This window comes from Eretmochelys imbricata, chromosome 10 (genome assembly GCF_965152235.1).
Source record: "Eretmochelys imbricata isolate rEreImb1 chromosome 10, rEreImb1.hap1, whole genome shotgun sequence".
Taxonomy (NCBI): Eukaryota; Metazoa; Chordata; order Testudines; family Cheloniidae; genus Eretmochelys; species Eretmochelys imbricata.
The window spans coordinates 69,305,788-69,330,589 of NC_135581.1; the positions used below are offsets into that span (position 1 = coordinate 69,305,788).

At 44.7% G+C, this 24,802-nt stretch overlaps 2 protein-coding genes across 2 annotated transcripts in view; both read left to right on the plus strand.

Annotated features, from left to right (window-relative positions):
- Positions 1-9,871: 9,871 nt before the first annotated feature.
- Positions 9,872-12,974, plus strand: BCL2A1 (BCL2 related protein A1). Its single transcript, XM_077828831.1, has 2 exons — positions 9,872-10,323; positions 12,182-12,974. Exons 1-2 carry the CDS (start codon positions 9,904-9,906, stop codon positions 12,287-12,289), a joined length of 528 nt encoding a protein of 175 aa, XP_077684957.1. The 5' UTR covers positions 9,872-9,903; the 3' UTR covers positions 12,290-12,974.
- Positions 12,975-24,039: 11,065 nt separating this feature from the next.
- Positions 24,040-24,802, plus strand: part of MTHFS (methenyltetrahydrofolate synthetase) — a 33,771-nt gene continuing 33,008 nt past the window's right edge. Inside the window, exon 1 of the mRNA XM_077828330.1 lies at positions 24,040-24,233. Within this exon, the coding sequence (XP_077684456.1) occupies positions 24,120-24,233 (114 nt within the window). The 5' untranslated portion in view covers positions 24,040-24,119. The remainder of the gene's footprint in view (positions 24,234-24,802) is intronic.

The window sequence follows — 24,802 nt, forward strand, 5'->3', positions numbered from 1 at the left end:
TATCCCACTCAGTCTCTGTGATGCCAATTACATCATAATTTAGCTTGTGTACTAAGACTTCCAGTTCATCCTGTGTATTCTCTATACTCCTTGCATTTGTGCATAGACATCTAAGATAAGGAGCAGATTCCCCCACTGTTTCCCCTCTTGTTACTCCTATGTCTCTATTATAATTTTCCATTCCTCCTCTTCTCCTCCCCCAAACATCCAGCCCTCTGTCAAAATCACCTTTGTTTTTTAATACTGAACTCTGGGCTTTTGTCACCTTCCCTCTTTGTACCTAGTTCAGTGCACTTTTTTTGGTCATGATTGCTGTCATTTATTAAACCTCACTTTTTCACTGAACTTGGGAGGCTATCCAAGAAATTAATTTGGTAAAAACAGCAATTGAGCTGTCCATTAAATAGATTGACCTTGAATGAATATGAACCATTATTGTGCAAGATGCATGATTAACAAGTAGCATCAGAAACAGATGTTGCTACACTGGACAAATTGGTTCACAAAGGTTTCCAGATTGTACAAAATTGTCTGAACCATAAGTGATTAAACAGAAGAAGAATATTTGCAGCTGTTATATAGGAACAAGCATCTTGGAGCAAAGTTCAATATGTAAGAGAATGAATCACCTCAAAGTGCTGTAACGCAGTTGAACAGAATAATTTTACAGCTGGTAAACCTTAGTGGGCAAAAATGTGATTTGAAAAGATGGGCTTGTTAAGATTGTCTTGCAGAGTGCCTCTAAATGTTCAGTCTTCTTTGGTGTCTTAACCAAAGTATATGTTCTAAGACTACTGAACCCCTTTCAGGAGTCTGATTTGTCTTGCATACCCCAAGTGTCACTTCACTTAAAAACTAGTTGCTTACAAAATCAGACATAAAAATACAAATATACAAAAATACACACTAGTACTGAAAAATTGCTTTCTTTCTCATTTTTACCATATAATAGTAAATAAATCAATTGGAATATAAATATCTGTATTATATTTCAGTGTATAGTATATAGAGCAGTATAAATGAGTCACTGTATGAAATTTTAGTTTGTACTGACTTTGCTAGTGCTTTTTATGTAGCGTATTGTAAAACAAGGAAATATCTAGATGAGTTGAGGTACCCTGGAAGACCTCTGCATGCTGCCAGGAATACGCATACCCTGGTTGAGAATCATTGCTCTAAGAAATCTTGAGGAATTCTGCATCATTGGCATCACTGGGGCAAAGCAACCCCCAATCTATACAGTGTCAGAGGTGAAAATTGAGATTTAAGGTATACATATGAAAAAATACCAAGAATATCTCTTTCATCTTCAGTGAAATTTCTATTCTATATATTTATAGTAGCACCTAGAAGCCCCTGGTGAGGTTGGGGCCCCATAGTGTCAGGTTCTGGACAAACACATAGTAAGGGATAGTCCCTGCCTGGAAGATCTGAAGTTTCAAGGCCCCAACTCTATAACTGATGGCATGTGGGCACACACCAGCTCTGCATGGAGCCTCACTGACTTCAGCCAAAGATGGAAGAAAAGAAAAAGTATTCCCATTTTGCAGATGGGGAACTGAGGCAGAGAGAGATTAGAGGATTTGCTCAAAGTCATGCAGGAAATCTGACAATTGAATGAATCCAGATGTCCTAAGTCAATTAATATTTATAACAATCTTTTCCCCTGTTTTACAGATAGGGAAACAACTCAAAGAGGTAAAGTGATTTACCAAAGACCACAAAAAGAGCAAGTGGTCTGAGGTATTTGAAATCAAGATTTCCTGACTGCCTAGCTTTTGTTCAGACCACAAGCCTCTTCCAGTACCTTCAACCTACCCACTGAATTGTATAGAATTGAAATAAGATTTTCCATCCTCTTTAGATAACTAGAGAAAGGCACTTCCCTCCAAACTCCACTGCTTATTTATTCACTCAAGAATATGTGGAGGATAAATAAAAGCCAACTAATTAAGGGGTTTTTTTTGGATCAGAGATCTGCATTTCAAAGCAGATTTATCATTTATTGTAAAACCTCCAAAGGAAAATTAAATCTAAAGAAGAAACAAGGATGATGCTGTTATTTAAGTTATTTCAGTAGTTGCACATCAGACCTGTATTTTCTCACTGGATGATTAACAGCTGTCCAACACAGATAGCAAAAAAGCCTGTTTGGTTCAATAATTCATGTTCTTTCAGATTGTGCTGTAATAAACCAGATAACACTGAACATGTTGGTCATCATGGCTGCTGAGTATAATATTGTGCCATGATGTGATGTCCCAGTGCAAAATCAGGAGTAAATGGGAAAACACAAAAGAGCTTGAACTAAGGTCCCTTTCTCTAACCTATCTACCACCTTAGGCTCCACTTAGCTCCATGCAAGTGGACTCATGTCCCCAGGCAGATGGAGCTACTAAAGTCAATGAAGTGCCACTCAGGCACAGTCAGTGCAGAGCTTCTTTGATGTCGAGGGCTTTGCACAGGTGCAAAGGTCCACTCAGTGCAGGATGTGAGCCTTAATCTGGATTTGAGTTTGTGAAGCTTGCATGGACTCTAAATAGACTGTAAAACTCCTGATTAAATCAATAAAAGGCACCGTCTGGAGAATCATGGGAAATACAGCCAATTTCTTACTATAATTTGCAGCAATTTATGCATAATCTCCATCTGTTGAAAATAATATCTGGTGTTACCCCTTCATAATCTGCAAAGATTCCAGCCACAAATCAATGAAAAGGCAGGTTTGCAAAAGACTTACAGGTATTTTGTGGATCAACGTGGGACTACAAAATTATCACCCATTCCTTTGTTGCTACTGAGTTTACTTGGTGCTGATATTTTATCAAAACAATTTAAAATTTGACTTATAATTAAATATGAATCACAATTGCTGCATAATGAGTGAACACTAAGGCCCTGCTCCTGCAATTCACTGAAGTCAATGGGGCTCTTTGTGGGCTTAGGAGCCTGTCCACATGCAATGAATTACAGGCTCACGTCCTTGGCCTGTAAGTGCTTCAGGGCAGGCACCACCTTTTAGATATAAATTTGTGAAGTTCCCATTGCCTAGTACAATGGGGCCCTGACTGAGGCCTCTAGGTGCTGCCACTGTACAATAATACATAATAGTAACAGTCAACAACAGGCAGCAACAGGGTTATGTTGAAAAGACTAGAAAACTCCTAAAGAACTAGCCTTTCTAAAGGACAAAAGCTCGCTGGGGCCCAAATTCAGCTTACCTGCAAACATATGCTTAAGTCTCATTATTGTAATGCTTAAAGTTAGGTTGCTAGGGGCCAAAATATGAAAATGAAGTGATGGGCAAATATAGATAAAAACATAATGCACGTTGAAGCTAAGTGATACAAAAAAAGGGTCTGTTAGGACATTTGATTTTTGCTTGGAAGCAAATTTCTATATGCTATGGTTAAAGAATACCCATTAGTTTGTTTCAGAGTAACAGCCATGTTAGTCTGTATTCGCAAAAAGAAAAGGAGTACTTGTGGCACCTTAGAGACTAACCAATTTATTTGAGCATAAGCTTTCATGAGCTACAGCTCACTTCATCGGATGCATACTGTGGAAACTGCAGAAGACATTATATACATAGAGACCGTGAAACAATACCTCCTCCCACCCCACTCTCCTGCTGGTAATAGCGAAGCGTCAAGCACCAGTTTTGCTTCACTCTTGTTTTATGGGATACCTTTTACTTTTATAAAGTTGAGAGTATTACTATGTGCTCAATAACACAGTGATGAGTTAGGGGACGAGAACTGAGGAAGCGTTGTTCTAAGTCAGCCATAAAAATGTTGGCATACTGTGGGGCCATGCAGGTACCCATAGCAGTGCCGCTGACTTGAAGGTATGTATTGTCCCCAAATGTGAAATAGTTATGGGTGAGGACAAAGTCACAAAGTTCAGCCGCCAGGTTTGCCGTGACATTATTGGGGATACTGTTCCTGACAGCTTGTAGTCCATCTTTGTGTGGAATGTTTATGCGAGGCTGGTGCAGAGATCATTTCTGCAACACGCAAGGGCACAGAGGCAAACTGGTATGGCTGCTCAGGGAACAGACTGCCCCACATGTTTTTTCTGCACAGAACCCAAACCAGATCATGAGTTGTTCTGTGGATTTCATCCTGCTTATACAGAGCCTCAATTCTCAGACTGTATGTGGGTAGAGTGAATTTCACCTCAGACGCTTTGAGACCCTGGGAAGAAAGGGGTTACAGAAATTGAAAGTGCAAAGTAGTGTCACGTGTTTCTGATCTATTGGGTAGATTACAGGGTTTTGAAAAGAGCATGTAAATGTTCAAGATTAGCATCTTGATATTTTCATGAAAGGATACATATAGGAAGGCAATCACATTCCTGAAAAATTTCTGAGTTAGGGTTTGTGAATATAAGTTTAATATGCTACATGCTTTATTTATTTATTTTCAACATACCAAAATTAGTAAAACCACATTCTAGATTTATCTCTTTAAACATAATTTAAATTCAAAACAGATTTGGATGCATTAAAGAGTAAGAAGTATCTCTAAATAGTAGATTTGAATTTTTCTGTGCTTTAGTAACTCAGAATAGTTCAAGACAATTTAAAACAAATGTGCTCCTGGACTGAAACTCTGAATATAAAGTTTTTCCCACAAGCAAACTTTAAGGATGAGCTATGAACCTCTATCAATACTGATTTATAATGGAAGTACCGGTATTGATACAGCCCTCTTTATAGTGTTGTGAACAGAAATGATATTATAGAAGAGTGATGAAGGACTGGATTTGGTAAAAGAATATATTTTCTATCTTCTAAAGGAAGATATTTGATTTCTGAATCACTAGCTGTGTGATAGGGTGTACAACCCCCACTCTGGGGAACAAGGAGCAGCTCTGGTCATAAGAGGCTCTGCCCAGCCATGCCTGCTGAGTGTGCTCTCTATCGACGTGGAGCTTAAAAGGGTGTGGCACAGCTCAGTCTGGGTGGTCAGTGGAAAGGAGTGGACTTTCCTGGTAGTTCCTGCTAGAATACTGCAGGAGCCCCATGCTGTACCATGCTGCCCCAAAGCAGACCTCAACTCAGAACTGCAACCCATTGCAAAAGAGAGTGGAACTTCTACTTGTGAGTTGGGGAAGGAACCTCCTAACCCTCTTTCTGGTGGAATATTTTGTGGACCAATAGCCAGGCCTTCACCAGGACTCTGGAGAGGCATGAATACAGTAGGAAGTGACCGGGGGAGTAGGCTGGATGGTACCCTTACATAGGTTGCACACATGAACTGCCTGCCTCAGGGCCCTGAGTTGGAACCCAGCGAAGCATGAGGGCCTTGGTTCCCTTACTGCCAACCCTGGACTTGAACCACTAGGGGATGTGTTCTGGTGAGATGATCCCCAATCATAAGCAGTTACCACTTGTATATAAACTTTTAGTATGAAATAAAATAAAATTTCAAACTCACTTACGTTTTTAGCATTGGCTATTTAAACCTGTCCTAAAAAAATAGAAATAGTATCTTAGGCCCAGTTCAGCAAGATACTCAAGCACATGCCTTACTTTAAATATGTCACTAGTCCCACTGAAGTCAGTGGCTGGGACTCTTAAAGAAACTTAAGGAAGTTAGGCACTCAAATTTCATTGAAAATCCTTGGGAATTTTGCACCTACTTCCCCTTTGTGCCTTTGAAAAATCTCACCCAATGCTTAAAGGTAAGCATGTGCTTAAGTAATTTGCTGAAATGGGGCTCACATGTGGCAAGAGTTATCTATTGACAAATCACCATGTAAAGTACCTTTGTGCTCATGCACACAGCCCAGCTCTAAAGCATTTCAGACTGCAATCACACACTCTCTCTCTCCCCCCTGCTGGCATTATAGTTAGATGTAGACCTGAACCAATGCTATTGATCCACTTGCAAGTGAACTCTGCAGGTGTCCAAATTTCCCTTGTTTTATAATAGGCCAAACCCAAACTCAAGATCTGAGAACCTTAACACTTCGAGGTGTTTGAAAATTTTGCTCTTGGATCTAATGCTGCAACATAATGACATTGATTCCTGCAGGTCTTTTCCTTTGCCATGTAGTACCATGTTGAGACGGATATTTAGAATACCAGAATGAATTTGGCTGGAGCCTCAAATTTACCAGTGACACATGAAGTCTTTGTGGAGAGTTTGTAAGGCTCTAACAGGGCTTCACTTAGAATCATACTCCACTGCAAGGGAGACTTGAAGAGACATGTATATTGTTTGTTTCACCATTGGTAAAATATAGGGATCATTCAAACTGGCTCAGTGCTGGGTAAAAATCTGGAAAGGAAGATGAGGGAGGGCTCGGACAAAACCACACATAGAGGAACACTCCAGAACAGTGTCCCCTGGTTACCAACCACTCCAAGCTCCATCTCCGTATCTTAATGATGAATTTTGGTTCTGGGACCCAGTATGTTGCCATGCCTCACCTCATGATTATGAGGCTGGGTTTGGAGAAAGCTGAGTTTTATTGTGGGTGAGGCTATGTACTGTTTAGTGGGAGGTGGCAGGCAATGAGTAGTAGAGCCAGCCCCAGCCCCTGCTATGGCCTCTTTATGCCATTCTAGTGGAGGAGAGAGGTTGCAAAGGGGACCTGCATGAGAATTCTTTCTGTGCAGGGGCAGAACAGGAGCAGCATGTAGCCTTCCACTGGGCATCCTTAGTCTCTGGTGTCTGGGCATGCTGAGAGCAGATGGATTGTTTCAGGGACGGGAGGGGGAATGGCTAGAGTGCTCAACACCTGGCAATGGTGGGCTCCACTGCAGCCCAATGGCAGCTGGGCAGAAGCTGCTGTAAATCAGAGGAGCCCCTCTGGCTCCTCTAATTCATGCTGGGATCCACATTGGCCTGCACATTATCCCAGAATATGTAAAGGGCAAGAGGAGCTTTGTCTCACCCACCCCTAGGGCTGTGCTATCTGGGCTGCATCTCCTGAGAGGTGCAGCACAGATTCTGGCCCCTGCCCACAATCTGGTGAACTGGTTCAATTGTCTTAAGAAGCTGAGAACTGCTACCCTACTGCAGCTATTTCCTCTTCCATTTCTCTGTCACATAAAGATTAGGAGAAGAGAAATCTTTCACACTGAACTGGATGCACATCTCTATTTAAGGAGATGAGCATCCCAAAACTTTGGAAATGAACTATTTAGTGTTTCTAGATTGACTGAATACCCCAAGAGATGCAAAAAATAAAAATAAAAAATCATCTAATCATTTGTAGTGAGAGGCAGTGGGTCAGCACAAATACCATTGTGTTGCTGTTCCTCGCTGTGCACACAGACAGACACAATACACAGAACTCCTGAACAGATAACTGCTGTGACATTATTTCCTATATGGCTGGAACATTTCTGGTCATGCAGAAATGCTTGCTGCAGGCAGGTGGCAGCACACCACTGAGCAAACCAAACCATATTTTGCTTGACAATAACATAAATTAACCATTTGTGCTGTCAGAAAGGTTGCTTCTGATGTATTAATCATTTTCATTAATTTAGGAGGGGAAGTCACTTAGACCTCGCAAAGGACCACAGGTCGCCTCTGCTTCAAGATCTTTTTTGAGGGGTAACAGCTAATTTAGACCCCATCATTTTGTATGTATAGTTGGGATTATGTTTCCCAGTGTGCATTACTTTGCATTTATCAACATTGAATTTCCTCTGCCAGTTTGTTGCCCAGTCAGCCAGTTTAGTGAGATCTCTTTGTGACTCTCTGCAGTCAGCTTTGGACTTAACTATTTTGAGTAATTTTTTATTGTCTGCAAATTTTGCCACCTCCTTTTCCAGATCACTTACGAATATGCTGAACAGCACAGATCCCCTGCAGACTCTTGGCAGTGGCGTAGCCAGGTGGAGAAAACGGGGGGGGGGGAATTAAAAAAAGGTGCCACCCGCTACTACTCACCCGGCGGCGCTCAGGGTCTTCAGCAGCACTTCGGCGTCGGGTCCTTTACTCGCTCAGGTCTTCGGCGGCACTGAAGGACCCCCCCGCCCCGCCACTGCAATGCCGCTGAAGACCAGAGCAAGTGAAGGACCCGACGCTGAAGTGCTGCTGGAGACCCGGAGCGCCGCCTGACCCGTTGCCGAAGACCCGGAGCGCCGCCGGGTGAGTAAAAATTAAAAAGGCACCAAAGAATTTAAAAGGGGCCACTTCTGCTCAGTGGGGGAGCGGCCGCTGCCCCGCTCCCCCCCTAGCTACGCTACTGATTCTTGGGGGACCCTGCTATTGACCTCTCTCCATCATGAAAACTGACCATTTATTCCTCCCCTTTGTTTCTTAACTTTTAACCAGTTACTGATCCATGAGAGGCCCTTCCCTTTTACCCCATGACAGCTTACTCTGCTTAAGAGCCTTTGGTGAGGGACCTTGTCAAAGGCTTTCTGAAAGTTCAAGTACACTATATCCACTGGATCCCCCTTGCCACATGGTTACTGGCCTGCTGTAATTGTCAGGAACTCCTCTGGAGCCTTTTTAGAACTAGGCGTTGCATTAGCCACTCTACAGTCACTGGGTACAGAAGCCGATTTAAATGACAGATTTCATACTACAGTTAATAGTTCTGAAATGTCATGAGTTCCTTCGGAACTAATTTATCAGTTGTTTCACAACGTCCTCTCCTGACACCACAATCTGGGAGAGTTCCTCAGATTTGTCATCTGAGACGAATCGCTCAGGTGTGGGGATCTGCCCCACATCCTCCGCAGTGAAGACGGATGCAAAGATTCATTTAGCTTCTGTGCAATGGCCTTCTCTTGCCTGAGTGCTCCTTTGGCATCTCGATTGTCCAGTGGTCTCCCTGACTGTTGGGCAGGCTTTCTGCTTCTGATGTACTTATATTTTGTTGCTGTTAGTTTTTGTATCCTTAGCTAGTTGCTCTTCAGATTCTTTCTTGGCCTGCCTTATACTTTTATATTTGATTTGCCAGAGTTTATGCTCTTTTCTATTTTCCTCACTAGGATTTGGCTTCCAATTTTTGAAGGATATCTTTTTGGACAAGTCAGAGTTAGAGGAAGGCATGGTTGTTGGCCCCTACCATCCAGAGACCCTGCTCTTCTCTTCTGCTTCCCAAGAACCCTGTTGACACTGGGAGTACCAATATCTTTCTCAGCTGCTGCCCAGTAAACATCCCTGTAATTTGTGTGTGTTCACAGTACGGTAGGCCATATCACTTAATGCTGACTGGATCAGTATTCTCTTATACCTGGATTCCCTGAGGGATGGAGGAGTTGTGAGGGGGAAGAACTTTGTCACAGTCAGTCACTCCATTCCAATCTTCAGAGCCTGATCTTCACTCACATGGGGGCTTTTGTAGGAATAAGGTCAGCGGTATAATCTTATAGAGCTGACACCCCTTCTTCCATAGGCAAGAGGAAAAATATACCAGATTTGGGTTCCCTTCTATCATTAACTGTGAAGATTTAGCCATCATCTCCATGCAGTTCAGAGTGAAGCATTGGCCACTGCCTGTGGCAGAGTATTTCTCAAGAATTGCATGTTTCAATAGTGTGCACTTTTCTTTTAAAAAGCAAAATGTGGCAGCTCCTCAATGGGTGTAAATCAGCACAGGTCCATTGAAACTACGCCAATTTACACTAGCAGAGGATGTGGCCCCCACTAATGTATTCTTGTAAGGCCTCACTTCCTGCATAATACATAATTTAGGATAAAGTTTTTTATTTTTTGCTTCTCTTTGACCTCAGTGAGAATTTTTCTTTCATTTCTGAACTCATAGCAACAACCCACACATTCATTTAAGGAAGCTTTAAGTCAGTGGGTTGTACAGGAACTTCTGTGATGCAAGTGCCTAGCTTGTAGTTATTTAGTTCAGCTTTCACAGTGGATTAGCAGTTTCACACTGGTCAAAGGCTGTGCTTTGCTCTGAGTCTGCTTCTAAATGGAAAGCTCTGAGTACCGCTATGTTTACTATTTAGTCCAAGATTATCTGAAATACATTCTTCAGGAACCACAGCTTGGACCAGCCCCAAGCAGAGTTGCTCATGTCTTAAGAAACGCTGCATCCTTTCTGCAAAAGGAAAATGAAGAGAGTCTGAAACCATGTTTGGACACACTTGATATTACCTCTGTAGATGCTGCCAGAACAATTTTCACTCAAATCATGGATAAAGAATTTGCTGATGGAAACACTAACTGGGGACGGATTTTGACAATATTTATGTTTGGAGGAATTCTTTCTAAGAGGCTTCAAGAACACAGAGTTCAGCTTACAGGAGATAATAAAGAGCAGATTTCTTATTTCATCACGGGGTACATTATAAACAACAAGGCTGAGTGGATAGAGGCAAATGGAGGTTGGGTAAGTTTCAGTGCTGTATTTTATAACCATTTTTCACTGCTGTCTACATCAGGAGAATTTTCCTTAATAAATTTTTTAAAAATGCTCTTTTAACTACTGTCAAAAAGAATTGTCAACTTAGCCAGGGCTTTACCATTTGCTTTATTTAAAACTTTTATATCTTGAATTCTTCCTTGAGACTTAAAGCAAATATCTTGCTTCCGATATAAATTAGCAGAAAATACAAGACCTTTAAGGTGCTTGTGACAGTATAAACCACTAAAGTAAGCCCTGAATCATTTGTACAGTACACTTTCCAAACTGAAATTAAAGTGAAAGGACGCAATAATAATGCTATGGTCCAGAGCCTTTTGAAGTCAATGGAAAGGGAAATCTTTATAGGTTAAATCCTGTCCACACTGAAGTCAATGGGAGTTTTGCCACTGAGCTCCATACAGCCAGGTTTTCATCCCCTGTCAATTTAGTTGTATGGTCTGATAATTAAATATAATTGGGGTCAAATCCTTCTAACCTTATTCGTGCACTGAGACTACTTGTGTGAGTGGAAATTGGCTGAGATATTCCTAGAACTTCCCCATGGTTATTTTACAAAAATGAGTAAAGTATCTGACAAACAGTATGTCTCTTTTTCCAGCTTCATATATATGACCATTTAATTAAAGTCCCTGTGCTGATGCAGAGGAAAGTTGTAGGAAACTCCGCTCTTCTGCTTTGCAGGGTTTCATCATGCAAACTTGATTTTCTGTAGGAGTTTAGGGGAAGTTGCTGGTAAATGCCATCAGAGCCTGAGATCCCCTGGTATTTTGTGTGTGTGTGTATATATGCAAATGCCACTTTCTCTTTATATCACCTCTTTGGGCCTGATTCTGCTCTCAGTGCAATGACTTTTGATTTACACCATTGTAGATGAGCTTAGAATCAGGCTTATTTTCTCCTTTCTCACCTGTCCCCCTTTACTACTGTCTTTGTCCTTTCCCACACTTTTCTCTAGCTTGCTTTTCTCTGTTTCTGTTGGGTAACAGTTGTAGTGAGTTAGTGGTGCTTCATACATCACGTTTATAGAGGCTCCTTTGCCTGCCTCTTTCAGTCAAACCTGTTTAAGGTCAGCATCTATTCCTGCCATTTTTTTCTCCCAGTATCTGGAATTGTCAGTAAGTACCTCATAACACCAGAAAGAGAAGGCTTAAAGGGAGAATATTTATACGCATAAAACCTGGATTTGTGCTGGAAATGGCCCAACTTGATTATCATACACATTGTAAGGAGAGTGATCACTTCAGATAAGCTATTACCAGCAGGAGAGTGGGGTGGGAGGAGGTATTTTTTCATGCTTTGTCTGTATATAATAAGATCTTCTAAACTTTCCACAGTATGCATCCGATGAAGTGAGCTGTAGCTCACGAAAGCTTATGCTCAAATAAATTGGTTAGTCTCTAAGGTGCCACAAATACTCCTTTTCTTTTTGTGAATACAGACTAACACGGCTGTTACTCTGAAACCTATAAGCATATTAAAACTGAACCACAGACAGTTATGTTACTTGCAGAAATGAGCCCGAACTCCAAAGTTTAAATCCAACCTAAATAATGAACCATCCCCAGAAGGGAGTAGGCAGGGAGGGAGCAAATTTGGCCATGTTATAATCTGGAGATGAGACAGGCATTGCATGATTTGCAAATAGTTTCAGCTATTGTTTTTAAAGCCCAGTTCATCTTTTTCTGAGGTAGTTGTCGGTAAACCTGTCTCTATGACAGCTCTATTGAACGGAAAGCCTCCTGCTATCATGAAACAATGGTGCATTTTTCACGAGCTCATTATTTTAAAGCTATAACCAGACTGTACATATTCTTCTCCACAGGAAAACGGCTTCCTACCTATGTTTGAGGAAAAACGATCATGGCTGTCCTTATTCAACATTAAAGCAAAAATCATGGATGCTTTTTCCTTCTTCAGTCAGTACTATTGACAAGATGGAGGTCAGCCTTCCCCATGTAAACTGGATGTTGCCACAAGACTCATTGCAGTGGCTTTCTTCAAGCAAGAGGAAAATGAATCAGTCTTCTAGAATTAAGGATACGTTTTCTTGCTTACATTATATTTTAATTTACGTATTTACTAGTAAATGTTTAGGTGCTGGCTTATTTGACAACACTGAAGACTAGAGTCTTCCTGCCATCGAAGAGGTACAGAACTGACCCCCAATATGCCTCAACCCTGACCTGGAGGGAATACCTCTTGGAGAGACAGAGAGCAGTTCAGTGTCTATCGCCTCTGATGCACCCTCAAAGACGTGCATTGTTTCACCTACATATAATCCAATGGGTTAGGAGCAGTATCAGTTTTAATTCTGAATTTTAAAAATTTTGTGAATTAAATTTATTACTTGATTGCATTTTGTTGTTTGCTTTATCAGCAGAAGACTTCTTAAATAAAGGGGCTAACGCACTCACTGATGAAAGCACATGCAAGTTCATGAGATGGATCAAATGATCACTTGGGATCAGCAATTTAAAATGTGTGTATATATTCACTAATCAGTACAATGGCATCTGTTTAATAATTCCTTTTTTTTAAAAATGTTCTTCATATGCATGGTGCTCTTTCCACCTGCAATGACCACTGACTTATTTGTTTAAAGAGATGCTTTTAAATGGCCAAGTGCAAAAAGTTTATTCAAAATCAATAAACTATTTATATCTTTGATAATTCAAATGTGATGAATGGGTTTTTGGAAAAAAGATTAAAATATAAACATATACTTAGGCTGAAAGTTTATTTTTACCAAGTTTCATCTCTGAAAAAACATTTTTTTCTATTCAGCTGAGTTAGATACACCTGGTAAAGCAAGTGTAGGCATAGGTGCAACTCTAGGCCGTATAGGCCTGATCCAAAGCCCACTGAAGTCAATAAAAAGACTTGTTTACAAGCCAGTCTGTAGCATTTTTGGTGCATTATCTGGCAACGTGTATGAGCAGCCTGTTAGATCTTGATGAAATAATATATATGGATCAGATTTGGATGGCAGTACTAGATATTTAGGGGATACATTTAGTGAATGAAGTAGGAGCCTCTGAAAAGTCACAGGAACACCCTCTTGTTAAAGATTTCAACTTATGCTAAGTAAAAGACCTTTTCTTTAACTGTTAGGACCCTAGGATTCTCCTGGAATAGCTGATGAGAGTTGGGACTCACTGGTCTCCTTCCCTTACAGGAATGGAGAGAGTGAACCGGGGTAGGAAACACCAAATACATATGGGTGGGGAACAGTGGCTCTGTGCCATGCCACTTCCTCTCTGAGAGCCCTCTATATAAGCAGGGTTCTGTGGTGTAGGATGTGCCATAGCAGGAAGGCAAGCAGTTGCTCTTGGAGGGCATGTTCTCTATGTGACGTGGTGGCTTTTTGATAGAAAATACTCAACTGTGAAAAAAGAGTTAAAAGCAGAATTAGTTCCCTCCACAGTTTCTCTTCTCACTTGAAGATGGGATACGGCACAGCTATGAGGGTATGTTTACTGACAGTACAGCTCCTGGAGAATCTAGCTGCTGTTAAGGAGGCGGACTCTTGAGAGCACAAAGAGGTGGAAAGCCATCTTCAAAGATAACCCGGGCTCTAGATAACGTGACATGCCTTTCCTGTGGATCCTTGGCATCCCTGGGATGTGCAAATCCAGCTTCATGTGACGAACCTCATGGAGTTTCTGTAGCACATTGTCTCTTCCTACAGGAGTCCTGGTGACTAAGTCACTGACCCTGGTCATTCACCTGCAGGGAGTGGTGCCTAAGATCTAAGAGTCCAGGTAGTTGTATTCCTTAGACCATGTTAGATCAACAATTGTAGCAGGGAAAATCCAGAACCCCAAAAGCCTGGATTCAGGTCTCTTAACAGGTATATTTGTCTACATATCACGAGTGCATTATGAATGCATTAGAGAGAAAATAGACAGATGTGAAGGAGGATAAGTGTCCGTCATGGGATTTTACCTTTTCCTCTGAAGCACCTGATACTGGCCACTGTAAAAAGCAGAATATTGGACAAGGCAGTTCCTATGGCTTTCTAAAAATAAAATCTTTAATGTGTTTATTTGTAATCTAACCCTTCATATATATGTTCTGTTAAGGATTAGGGATTTTAAAGCATTTCAGTTCACCTTCAGACACAATTCTCAATGTTTATTTTAGTTGTCATTATTATTACTATTGTACAGGCAAGGAACTTCAGTAATTCCTAGGAACTGTAGATCAGCAGCAGGGAATCAAAAATGACCTTACCGCTAACTGTGAACAAAGTGGTTGTAAATTAAGTGTTTAAAGATTTGTATTTAGTTCTCCTTGTGAACTTCCTCTGTCAACTAAATGACACATTCATTGACATTCTTTGGGTATATTTTGCCCCAATGGAAAAATACAAGTTCATTTTTTGTCTAATAACTTAATATATTAAATATACAAAGCCAGAGTTGGCCTTTTATATAGACATAGAATTACAGATAGACAGTGTAATGGTTTTAGCACTTGTCTTTCATCTCTAAAACATTTTAAATAAAGGAAGGTAGGATTATCCGCTAAATGATCCATTGGGACTATGGACTATCTTCACCAATAACAAAATCTATAGCTGCTCTGGATTTAAGAAAAAGAACAGCTAGTATATCTTCTTTTTATTATTTTATTATTCATTCTTTGTACTATTGTAGTTTCCAGGAGCCTTAGGCATGGAACAGAACTCCAGGGTGCTAGAAATGACAGACCCTGCCCCAAGGATCTTACAGTCTAAGTAAAAGACAATAGACAGCAGCTGGATACAGACAGATGGGGAGTTTAGGGAAACAATGAGACAATATTGATCAGCATGAGAGGCAGTAGTCAGCACCCCAACAGTCTAACCATTGTCACGTTTTTGTAGGCCTCACGGCAAGAGTTTTTAAGAAGGGTTTTGACTGAGAATAATGAGTTTGTTTTGCAGATGTTTACAGGGAACTTTTCCCAAGGCTGAGGGGAAGCATAGGAGAAAGTACAAACATGCTTGTTTGAAAATTTAAGAAGTGGTCAATAGAGGCGGGCATTATGGGCCAATCGGAGGCAGAGGTCAACCTTTTGATACTGAATGAAAGATGATAGGTAGGGTGGAGATAGGTCATGAAGGGCCTTCGAAGTGAACACAAGTAGCTAACATTTGATACAATAGAGGAGAAAGTCAGTGAAGGGATGCAGTTACGCTGGTATATCTTGATTTCTATGTGGTATCTAAGTATACGTGTAGTATATTTTAATGCTGCTGCCTCAATCGTGTAGAACACTACTGACATTGTTTGGTTACTGACATCATGTTATGCACCACCACATCTGCAGTGTATCTATACCACAGCCATTGAAGATATCACTTCAACTGTCAGGCAAAATATTGGAGCAGCAGACAATGCTCTGTTTCTGGAGGAAAGGCCGGTCAAACGGCACTGGAGCAGCACAGAAGATGAATACATCAGTACAGTGGTCAGGTAGTATCAGGATGTCACTGCAGCACATGATGGCATTGAGACCTACCAGATCACCTAATCCCATTTTTTTACCAATGGAGCATTGGTCACTATTTACTAGTATTTACTAGTGTTTGGTCAGATGTTTTAAATGCCCCAAGTGATGTGGCTTCTGCCCCTTTCCCTGGGAGATTGTTGCACAGGTTAATACATGTTCCTGACAGGCATGATGCAAGACAGCACAAGCCACAGAAGCTGCTGACACATACTGAAAAGGAGGAATCACATTGACAAAAAAAGCCATCGTCCATTTCCTGTAACTCACAAAATTCCCCTAATGTTCCAGACACTGTCTCCTACTCTCCACCAGTTGCCATTTAGTCAGTATGAGGATGGGAAATCACTTGGTCAATGGCTGTTAAATTATATTAAGTTGTACTCCCCCTTTGGATAGCAAAACCATGATGGGGGCGATTTCTTTATGATGTTCTGTCTAGACGAGGCAAACATGATTTGCAACCAAGTGTTGGATGGGATGCCTTTCTACAAACACAACAGTCAACTTCAGACTGCTCTAAATTATGGTGGGGGGTAACATTAAAACCATCTTTGCCACCTGCCTCTGGTCCTGTGCTGAGCACAGCTCAGGCAGAGCAGTGAATCTGGAGCAATATTTCTAATAGAGTAGCAAAAAATCCCAAAATACAGTGAAAAGTACCTTTCATGTCTCTTCATTCATCAGAAAGAAACAACACAGGTCCCGGACATCTTCCAAAGTATTTTTGACAGTCACTTTCAATTGGTTGATTTAGTAGTAGATGCTAAAGTCTGAAGCATTAAAATAAATCTCACAGTAGTGAATCACCAGGCATTCTAAAATCAGAAGTCCAAATCATGAGATTGGCTTAAAAATCACAAGACTTTAGTTATTTGCCTGGCTTCTGACTCTTAACGGTGCACTTGGCTCACATTTTCAGACTGTTCTTTGGAACCATGAGGATTAGAATTTTCTGAAAGCAGAGACTGTTAGTCATCACTCAACTCCAAAAGCTACAGGTTTAAGAACATCAACCACTGCACCACTGGTGATAAAACCAGAAGAGCTGGCAAGGCTGATTTCAAGCTTACAAGGATTTGCAGTCAGAATGGGTGGGTCGGGGTCTCATGGGTGTCCAGAATCACAGAATCATAGGACTGGAAGGGACCTTGTGCGGTCACTCTAGTCCAGTCCCCTGCACCCATGGTAAGTATTATCTAGACCGGGGTAGGCAAACTTTTTGGCCTCCCCAAACAGCCTGGCCCCCGTTCCCTATCCGCCCCTTCACTGCCCCCCTCAGAATTGCCAACCCATCCAACCCTCCCCCGCTCCTTGTCCCCTGACCACCCCCTCCTGGGACCCCTGCCCCTAACTGCCCCCCTGAGACCCTACCCCCATCCAACCCACCCTGCTCCCTGTCCCCTGACTACCACCCGGGACCCCTGCCCCTTATCCAACCCCCGCCCCCGACTCCCTGCCCCCTTACCATGCCACTCAGAGCACCAGGACTGGCAGCTGCACTGCCCAGCCAGAGCCAACCACACCGCAGCGCAGTCTAGAGCACCTGGGCAGGCTGGTGGCTCTCGCAGCCGCGCTGCCCAGCAGGAGCTCACAGCCCCGCTGCCCAGAGCGCTGGCAGCATGACGAGCTGAGGCTCCTGGGGAGGAGGAACAGCAGGGGAGGGGCCGGGGTCTAGCCTCCCCGGCCGGGAGCTCAAGGGCCAGGCAGGACAGTCCCGTGGGCCGGATGTGGCCCAGGGGCCGTAGTTTGCCCACCTCTGGTCTAGCTCCATCTCTGAACTAAATAGCACAATAGAGAACAGAACATATGACTTTACTACTTGAAACTGGTCTCTACCATTTGAGCTAAAAAAGAATCCCCAGTACAGTGAAGTAATAGGGCTCATAGAGCATCCTGTTTGTAGGCCTGTTTCTAGGGTCAGCCAGCTACAAAAACTTGGCAAGTCTCAAATTCCATCCATCCAATGAAATGTTAAACGGGGCATAAACAGACCAGCCTGGAGGCATTACACAATAGTGTAAGACATTTTCCATTTTTCTCCTCCCACATCTCAGGCAGACTCATTGAGCTAGTCAGGCTCAAGACTTATACAGATTCTGCAGAGAAACTGTAATGCAGGTTCCCTTGTTCTATGTGTGGGGCTGCCCCTAGTGTAAATTGGGTGGTCTTGCACTAGCCAGTGCGGGTGTGTACTTGTCACCATTGTCCTCTATGTTATGTTCATGACATACACTCAGAGAAGTTAGATAAAAACATAAACATAACAGACTGACTGCTGCTGGGCCCAGATCCTAACCTGCAAGCAAGGTCAGGGGAAACCCCCTGAAATTTAAAGGGACAGCCTACAATTGTAACACAGTTTTCAAAACACCACACACTACAGGATAGAATGTCAGGTGACCCAAGTTTCTGTGAAACACAGAACCCTCCGTTGCCTTATCTGCAAATGAGCTAAAAGCCATATAATTGCTGATGGCAAACGATTCTTCTTTAGTTCAATATTCCCATACAGCGCAGAACAGCATCAGAGATACACAGTGCAGATTGGAGCAAAGACTTTCACCCTAGCATGTATTTAGTTGTGGTTTCCCCATATAAAAGGGAAAAAAAGGCTGGCACTGTCATTTGAGCAAAACCCTTTAACTGTCTGTGTCATTCAAACAACAGTAGGATGAACTCCCAAGTTCCTTCACGTCAAACAATTCCATATTCTGTAACGGTTTGCAGATCTGCTGAGGAGTTAGCTAATTGTATGCAAAATGCTAGGAAGGACTCAAGGATTTCCGAGGTCTGGGGCAAGTCTGTGAAAATTTTTGTGCTCTTCAAAAGCCAATTCTTGCAAATAAGCCCATTTCCCCTAAATTACCGCACATACAATAGCAGATGTTGTACAGCACGCTCTAGAGGGGAAAAAAAAAAAGAAATTTTCCCACTACTTTCCCATCTGATGGTAAGTAATATTTGTTTATTTTATTTTATTTTAGTGTGTGCTGAGATGAGTCAGAAAGAAGAGAAACCTTTTATCCCTTTAGGAGAGTGTCAGTACTGTATCAGCTTCTGCCGTTCATTCTGTAATCGATCAGCTCCTGGAAATTGGGGCCGGGGGAGGAGGTTCAGGAGGGTTGACATTTTGCTATTCAATAGTGACACCTGCTCACTGCCCAGGAACACCTTAATGGAGGTCTCAGAAAACACAGTTCAGCCCTAATGGCTGGCAGACAGATATGGTGATGTGAGTTGCGTCTACAGAGGTGGTGGTGGTTTTTGGGGCGGAGGTGGGAATCAGAGGAATATGGGGGAATACTGAATCATTCAGGAAATTACATTAATGTCCAACTAAATTCAGTAGCAGAACAGATTGTAGGGAGACTAGCTCTGTTGTATCTTCAGGTTCTCAAGTGAGAGAAGGCAGGGAGTCCATCATAAGCTCAGAAGTTTTTCATGGAGAGCAATCTGTGACTGAGTGAGATTTGCCAAGTAGGTCACCATCAGCAGGTCTCAGAGTAGCAGCCGTGTTAGTTTGTATTCGCAAAAAGAAAAGGAGGACTTGTGGCACCTTAGAGACTAACCATTTTATTTGAGCATAAGCTTTCGTGAGCTACAGCTCACTTCATCGGATGCATTCAGTGGAAAATACAGTGAGGAGATTTATATACACACAGAACATGAAAAAATGGGGTTTATCACGCACACTGTAAGGAGAGTGATCACTTAAGATGAGTTATTACCAGCAGAAGAGTGGGGGTGGGGGGAGGAAGAAAACCCTTTGTAGTGATAATCAAGGTGGGCCATTTCCAGCACCTTGATTATCACTACAAAGGGTTTTCTTCCTCCCCCCACCCCCACTCTCCTGCTGGTAATAGCTCATCTCAAGTGATCACTCTCCTTACAGTGTGCATGATAAACACACATTTTTTCATGTTCTATGTGTATATAAATCTCCTCACTGTATTTTTCACTGAATGCATCCGATGAAGTGAGCTGTAGCTCACGAAAGCTTATGCTCAGATAAATTGGTTAGTCTCTAAGGTGCCACAAGTACTCCTTTTCCATCAGCAGGTCGTTGATACTGCTGTTCAGCACTGTCTCAAAGTCCTCCAGTGAAATCCTTGGCACCTGGTTAATAAGATCCATCAGCAAGTGCCCAACAGTGTTGTCAGCAGCCACTTTATCAGAAAGCACATCCTCTGCGTACTGTAGCACTATGCTCAGGGTATCCTGGATCCTGGCTGATGCTGCCCCCACCTGCTGCAAGTCACTGGACAAGCCAATCACTCAACTGGTACTCAAAGAGGTGGGGGGGTTGAATAATGAGCATGCTAAGTGCTTGATAAAAGCACAGAGCTGACCTGAGCAAAGCCCCTGCAATCAGTGCTGTATCTGTTTGCAACTCTGCATGTGCTACATGTGTAAACCATATTGAGTTGCTCCTCTAGACATTAGGGACCATACCTGGAGACCCTTACCCAGGCAAATCTCTCAGGACTGAGTAAGGACTTCAGGATTTGGCCCTGTGCAGAATGCACTATCGCAAAGATAGCAGCTGGGAATTCAAACTTCTACAGCAAAACAAATGGTGAGACAGTGCAGCTCAGCATCCACTGTAAACTGCTCTCGATTGTTCATAACTCACCCCAAATCATTCCCATTACTGCCAGAACTTCCTCTCCCTCTCGCCTACTGCTGCCACAGCTTCTGTCACTGGGGCCAGAGGGGGATTGTTCAAATGTTCAGCAGCTCTCTACTCCTCCCACCCCCAGCAGCTGCTTCTCTCACGGGGGCCAGGCTGCTCTTGAGCGGCTCTCCAGTCTCTCAATCCACCCCAAGCCTGTGTTCCCTCTGGGAAGGCCATTAATGCTCTTTTGGGCAAAAAGAGTCTGAAGGGAAGGGACAGACTGCAGCAGTTCTTCTCTCTTGGGCAGTCTGTCCCTTCCCTTCAGACTCTTTTTGCCCAAAGGAGCATTATTGGCCTTCCTTTATCTGCTCCCCTTGAGCACTAAAATGGAGACCCAACAGGAAGGACAGCAGGTCATGACTCCCACTGAGGCCCCTCTTGCAGCCTGACACAGAAAAGGCTGAGAAGGGACAGGGAAAGAGAGGGGAGACGGAAGCTAGGAATGGGCGACAGAGGGTGGATCACTTGATGATGACCTGTTCTGTTCATTCCCTCTGGGGCACCTGGCACTGGCCACTGTCAGAAGACAGGACTGGGCTAGATGGACCTTTGGTCTGACCCAGTATGGCCGTTCTTATGTTCTGATGAGACTGACTATCACAGGTCAGAACGAGAGTTGGTGATGGAAGTCTGTCTGGCAGCATACTTAGTGTGAATCTGGTGAATTTGCATCTCAGATTTATTTATGTTTCAATGAGTCGAGCAATTGTCTTTTTATTATTAGTAATTGGTGATTTTCTGTTTCTTATTTGAGGAATCTCTAGTCACCAGGTTTTCAGTTATTTTGGGAGGAAAATATACACATTTTTTAGACTAAAAATTCCCCAAACCTACTTTTTTTTTTCCACATACTTTTTAAAGTAAAACTTGAGTTGATGGCAGTAGATTTACACAGCCAGCAGAATTTGGCCTAAAGTTCAAATGTGGAGTCTAATTTTCCTTGATTTTAAAGATTTAAATGTCAGCGTGGCTGTTTCCACAAGAGTCAGCAAAGCCTTGTTGAATCTTGATAGAGTTTGCATAAGTATAAATGCACATTTCTGTTTAAATTACATGACTGTAACATGTGAATGGAAGCCCGAGACTCATCTCCACTGACTGTAAAAACCTCCTGGAGCTGATTTAATGATGAAATGAAACAGAGTTATTCAGCATTTTCTAAGAAGTGGGGGAAATGACATGGTGCAAAAAAAAGTAAGCCAATTGTTTTTATGAGAAAATCGAGAAGACAATGTGACATATGAATGTGACTTACACATTTCTAAGCAATAAAACAACCCATTTTCCTAGTTTTGTGCTCTCAACAGGTAGGGTCTTGGCCAGAGGTGGGCAAACTATGGCCTGCGGGGCACATCAGGCCAAAAAGTTTGCCCACCCTGGTTTAGCTGGTCATTTGTTGGAGGAAGAAAAAAAGGAAGGAGATGTTCGCATGTACCTCACAGTTAAACTAGAAAGCCACCAAAAGCTGCAAAGTGTGTCTCCAGATACAAACATCCACATAATTAAGAGATCTTCACATCTGGATTTTAGTTTGACCTATTATATAAAGATGAGAGTCAGGGAATATTTGGATCTAGGGATTTTGGTCTAGCTCGGGGATGGGCAAATTTTTTGGACTGAGGGCCACATCGGGGTTCCAAAACTGTATGGAGGGCCGGGTAGGGAAGGCTGTGCCTCCCCAAACAGCCTGGCCCCCGCCCCCTGACTGCCCCTCTCAGAACCCCCAACCCATCTAAACCCCCCTGCTCTTTGGCCCCTGACCGCCCCCTTCCGGGACCCCCCACCCCTAACCGCCCCTGGGACCCCACCCCCTATCCAAGCCCCCTGCTCCCTGTCCCCTGACTGCCCCCATCCCTATCCAGACCCCCACCCCCTGACAGGCCCCCCCGGACTCCCATGCCTATCCACCCCCACCCCGTTCCCTGTCGCCTGACTGCCCCCCAGGACACCTGCCCCTTATCCAACCCCCCCACTCCCCGCCCCCTTACCATGCCACTCAGAGCACCAGCACTGGCAGCCGTGCAGCTCAGCTGGAGCCAGCCACGCTGCCGTGCAGTCTAGCGCACCGGGGCAGGCTGGCGGCTCTCGCAGCTGCACTGCCCAGCAGGAGCTTGCAGCCCCGCCGCCCAGAGCGCTGGCGGCATGGCGAGCTGAGGCTGCAGGGGAAGGGGGACAGCAGGGGAGGGGCTGGGGGATAGCCTCCCTGGCCGGGAGCTCAAGGGCGGGGCAGGACGGTCCGGCGGGCCGGATGTGGTCTTTGGGCCATAGTTTGCCCACCTCTGAACTAGACCATACCTGACAGGTGTTTGCTGAACCTGCTTTTAAAAATCTCCAGTGATGGAGATTCCACAACCTCCCTAGGCAATTTATTCCAGTGCTTAACCACCTTGACAGTTAGGAAGTTTTTTCCTAATGTCCAACCTCAACTGCCCTTACTGCAATTTAAGCCAATTGCTTCTTGTCCTATCCTCAGAGGTTAAGGAGAACAATTTATCACCCTCTTATTTGTAATATCCTTTCAAGTACTTTAAAACTGTTTTCATTTCCCCCCTCAGTCTTCTCTTCTCCAGACTAAACAAACCCAATTTTTTCAATTTTCCCTCATAGGTCATGTTTCTAGACCTTTCATCATTTTTGTTCCAGAAGGGTACTGTGCAACAGCTTCCATTTTTTAAAGACAGTAATACATGTTAAAAACAGCTAGGAAGAGTTTACATTACAAAATCACATTGGACCCATGCGTCGCCTTACCATTGGCCCCCCATCCGGCAAACACTTCCAGGGGCTTAACCCTCAGCATGTGAGGAGCCCCAGAACACTGTGGGCAGCAGGAACCTGGGTGCTGGGCCCCTGGAGTCAGAAACCCCCTGGGCAGCAGGAGTGAGGGAACTGGGGCTCCACCTAGCACAGGGAACCTACTAGAAACCCCCAGGGCAGCGGGGGACTGGGTGCTGGGGATCCCCCTGGGCAGTTGGGTCCTGTAGATGCTGGCGATCCCCCTGGGCACACAGAACCAGAAACCAATCGGGCAGCGGGGGCCTGGGCGCTGGGGATTCCCCTGGGCAGGGGGAAGCAGAAACCAATCCGGCAGCGGGGGCCTGGGCGCTGGGGATCCCCCTGGGCAGGGGGAAGCAGAAACCAATCCGGCAGCGGGGGCCTGGGCGCTGGGGATCCCCCTGGGCAGGGGGAAGCAGAAACCAATCCGGCAGCGGGGGCCTGGGCGCTGGGGATCCCCCTGGGCAGGGGGAAGCAGAAACCAATCCGGCAGCGGGGGCCTGGGCGCTGGGGATCCCCCTGGGCAGGGGGAAGCAGAAACCAATCCTGCAGCGGGGGCCTGGGCGCTGGGGATCCCCCTGGGCAGGGGGAAGCAGAAACCAATCCTGCAGCGGGGGCCTGGGCGCTGGCGATCCCGATGAGATCTCTAGCGATCAGGGCCCCTGGCCTGGCTGCAGCCCCCGGAGCAGCAGGCCTCGGGGCAGCGGGCGCTGCGGGGCGGGGAGCGGCGCGCAGAGCTGCGAGCGCCCGGGGGCTCATTCTGCGCACGGAGAGCCAAGGGGCGGGACCCGGCCCGGCTGGCGACTCCGGCGAGATGGCAGCGCCGCTGCGAGCCGCCAAACAAGCGCTGCGAGCGGAGCTGAAGCGGCGGCTGAGGGGGCTGAGCGAGGCGGAGAAGCAGCGCCAGTCCCGCCTGCTGAGCCGCAAGGTGGGTGCCCGGCGGGCTGAGGGGCGGCCCGGGGCCAGGACCCTGCCTCGCTGCCCTGCAGCTGGGCCTCCCCCGGCCTCTGCCCGGCCCTAGGACTAGCAGCAGCAAGCGGGTGAGGTCGGTGGCTCACGGGCTTCCCGGTTTGCGGGGCAGGGACGGAGGCCCCGCCTGCGCCCTTCTCAGCCCTGATCGCCTTCGGGGCCCGCGGGCTTCAGCGTGCCCCGATACCAGCCGCAGGCCCTACCCACCGCTCCTGCCCTGAGCGGGCCCCGCGAGTCCTCGGGGCCAGGCCCGCGCTGGGCCAGCCTTGCTTTGGGGCCCCTTCCCCGCGCCCCAGGTGCAGATGAGCCTCACGCTGCCTGAATCTGCTCCAGAACCGCCCCCCCTCCCCCGTCTCCCTTAAACCTCTGCTCTCCACTCCTGCCTCCAGACCTATGTCCCACAGGGGAGATGATCTCCAGACCTCTCTCCCCCCGTTCATATCCCACCCAAAATATATATTTCTTCCTCCACGCCTACAAGTTGCGAGTTCATAATATTAAAATAATGTAGAACCTTTAAATCAGCTC

Coding starts and splice junctions, on each gene's coding strand:
- BCL2A1 (XM_077828831.1), top strand. CDS start 9,904: ATGGAAAGCTCTGAGTACCGCTATGTTTACTATTTAGTCCAAGATTAT. Junction 10,324..12,181: donor TAGAGGCAAATGGAGGTTGG/GTAAGTTTCAGT, acceptor TCTTCTCCACAG/GAAAACGGCTTCCTACCTAT.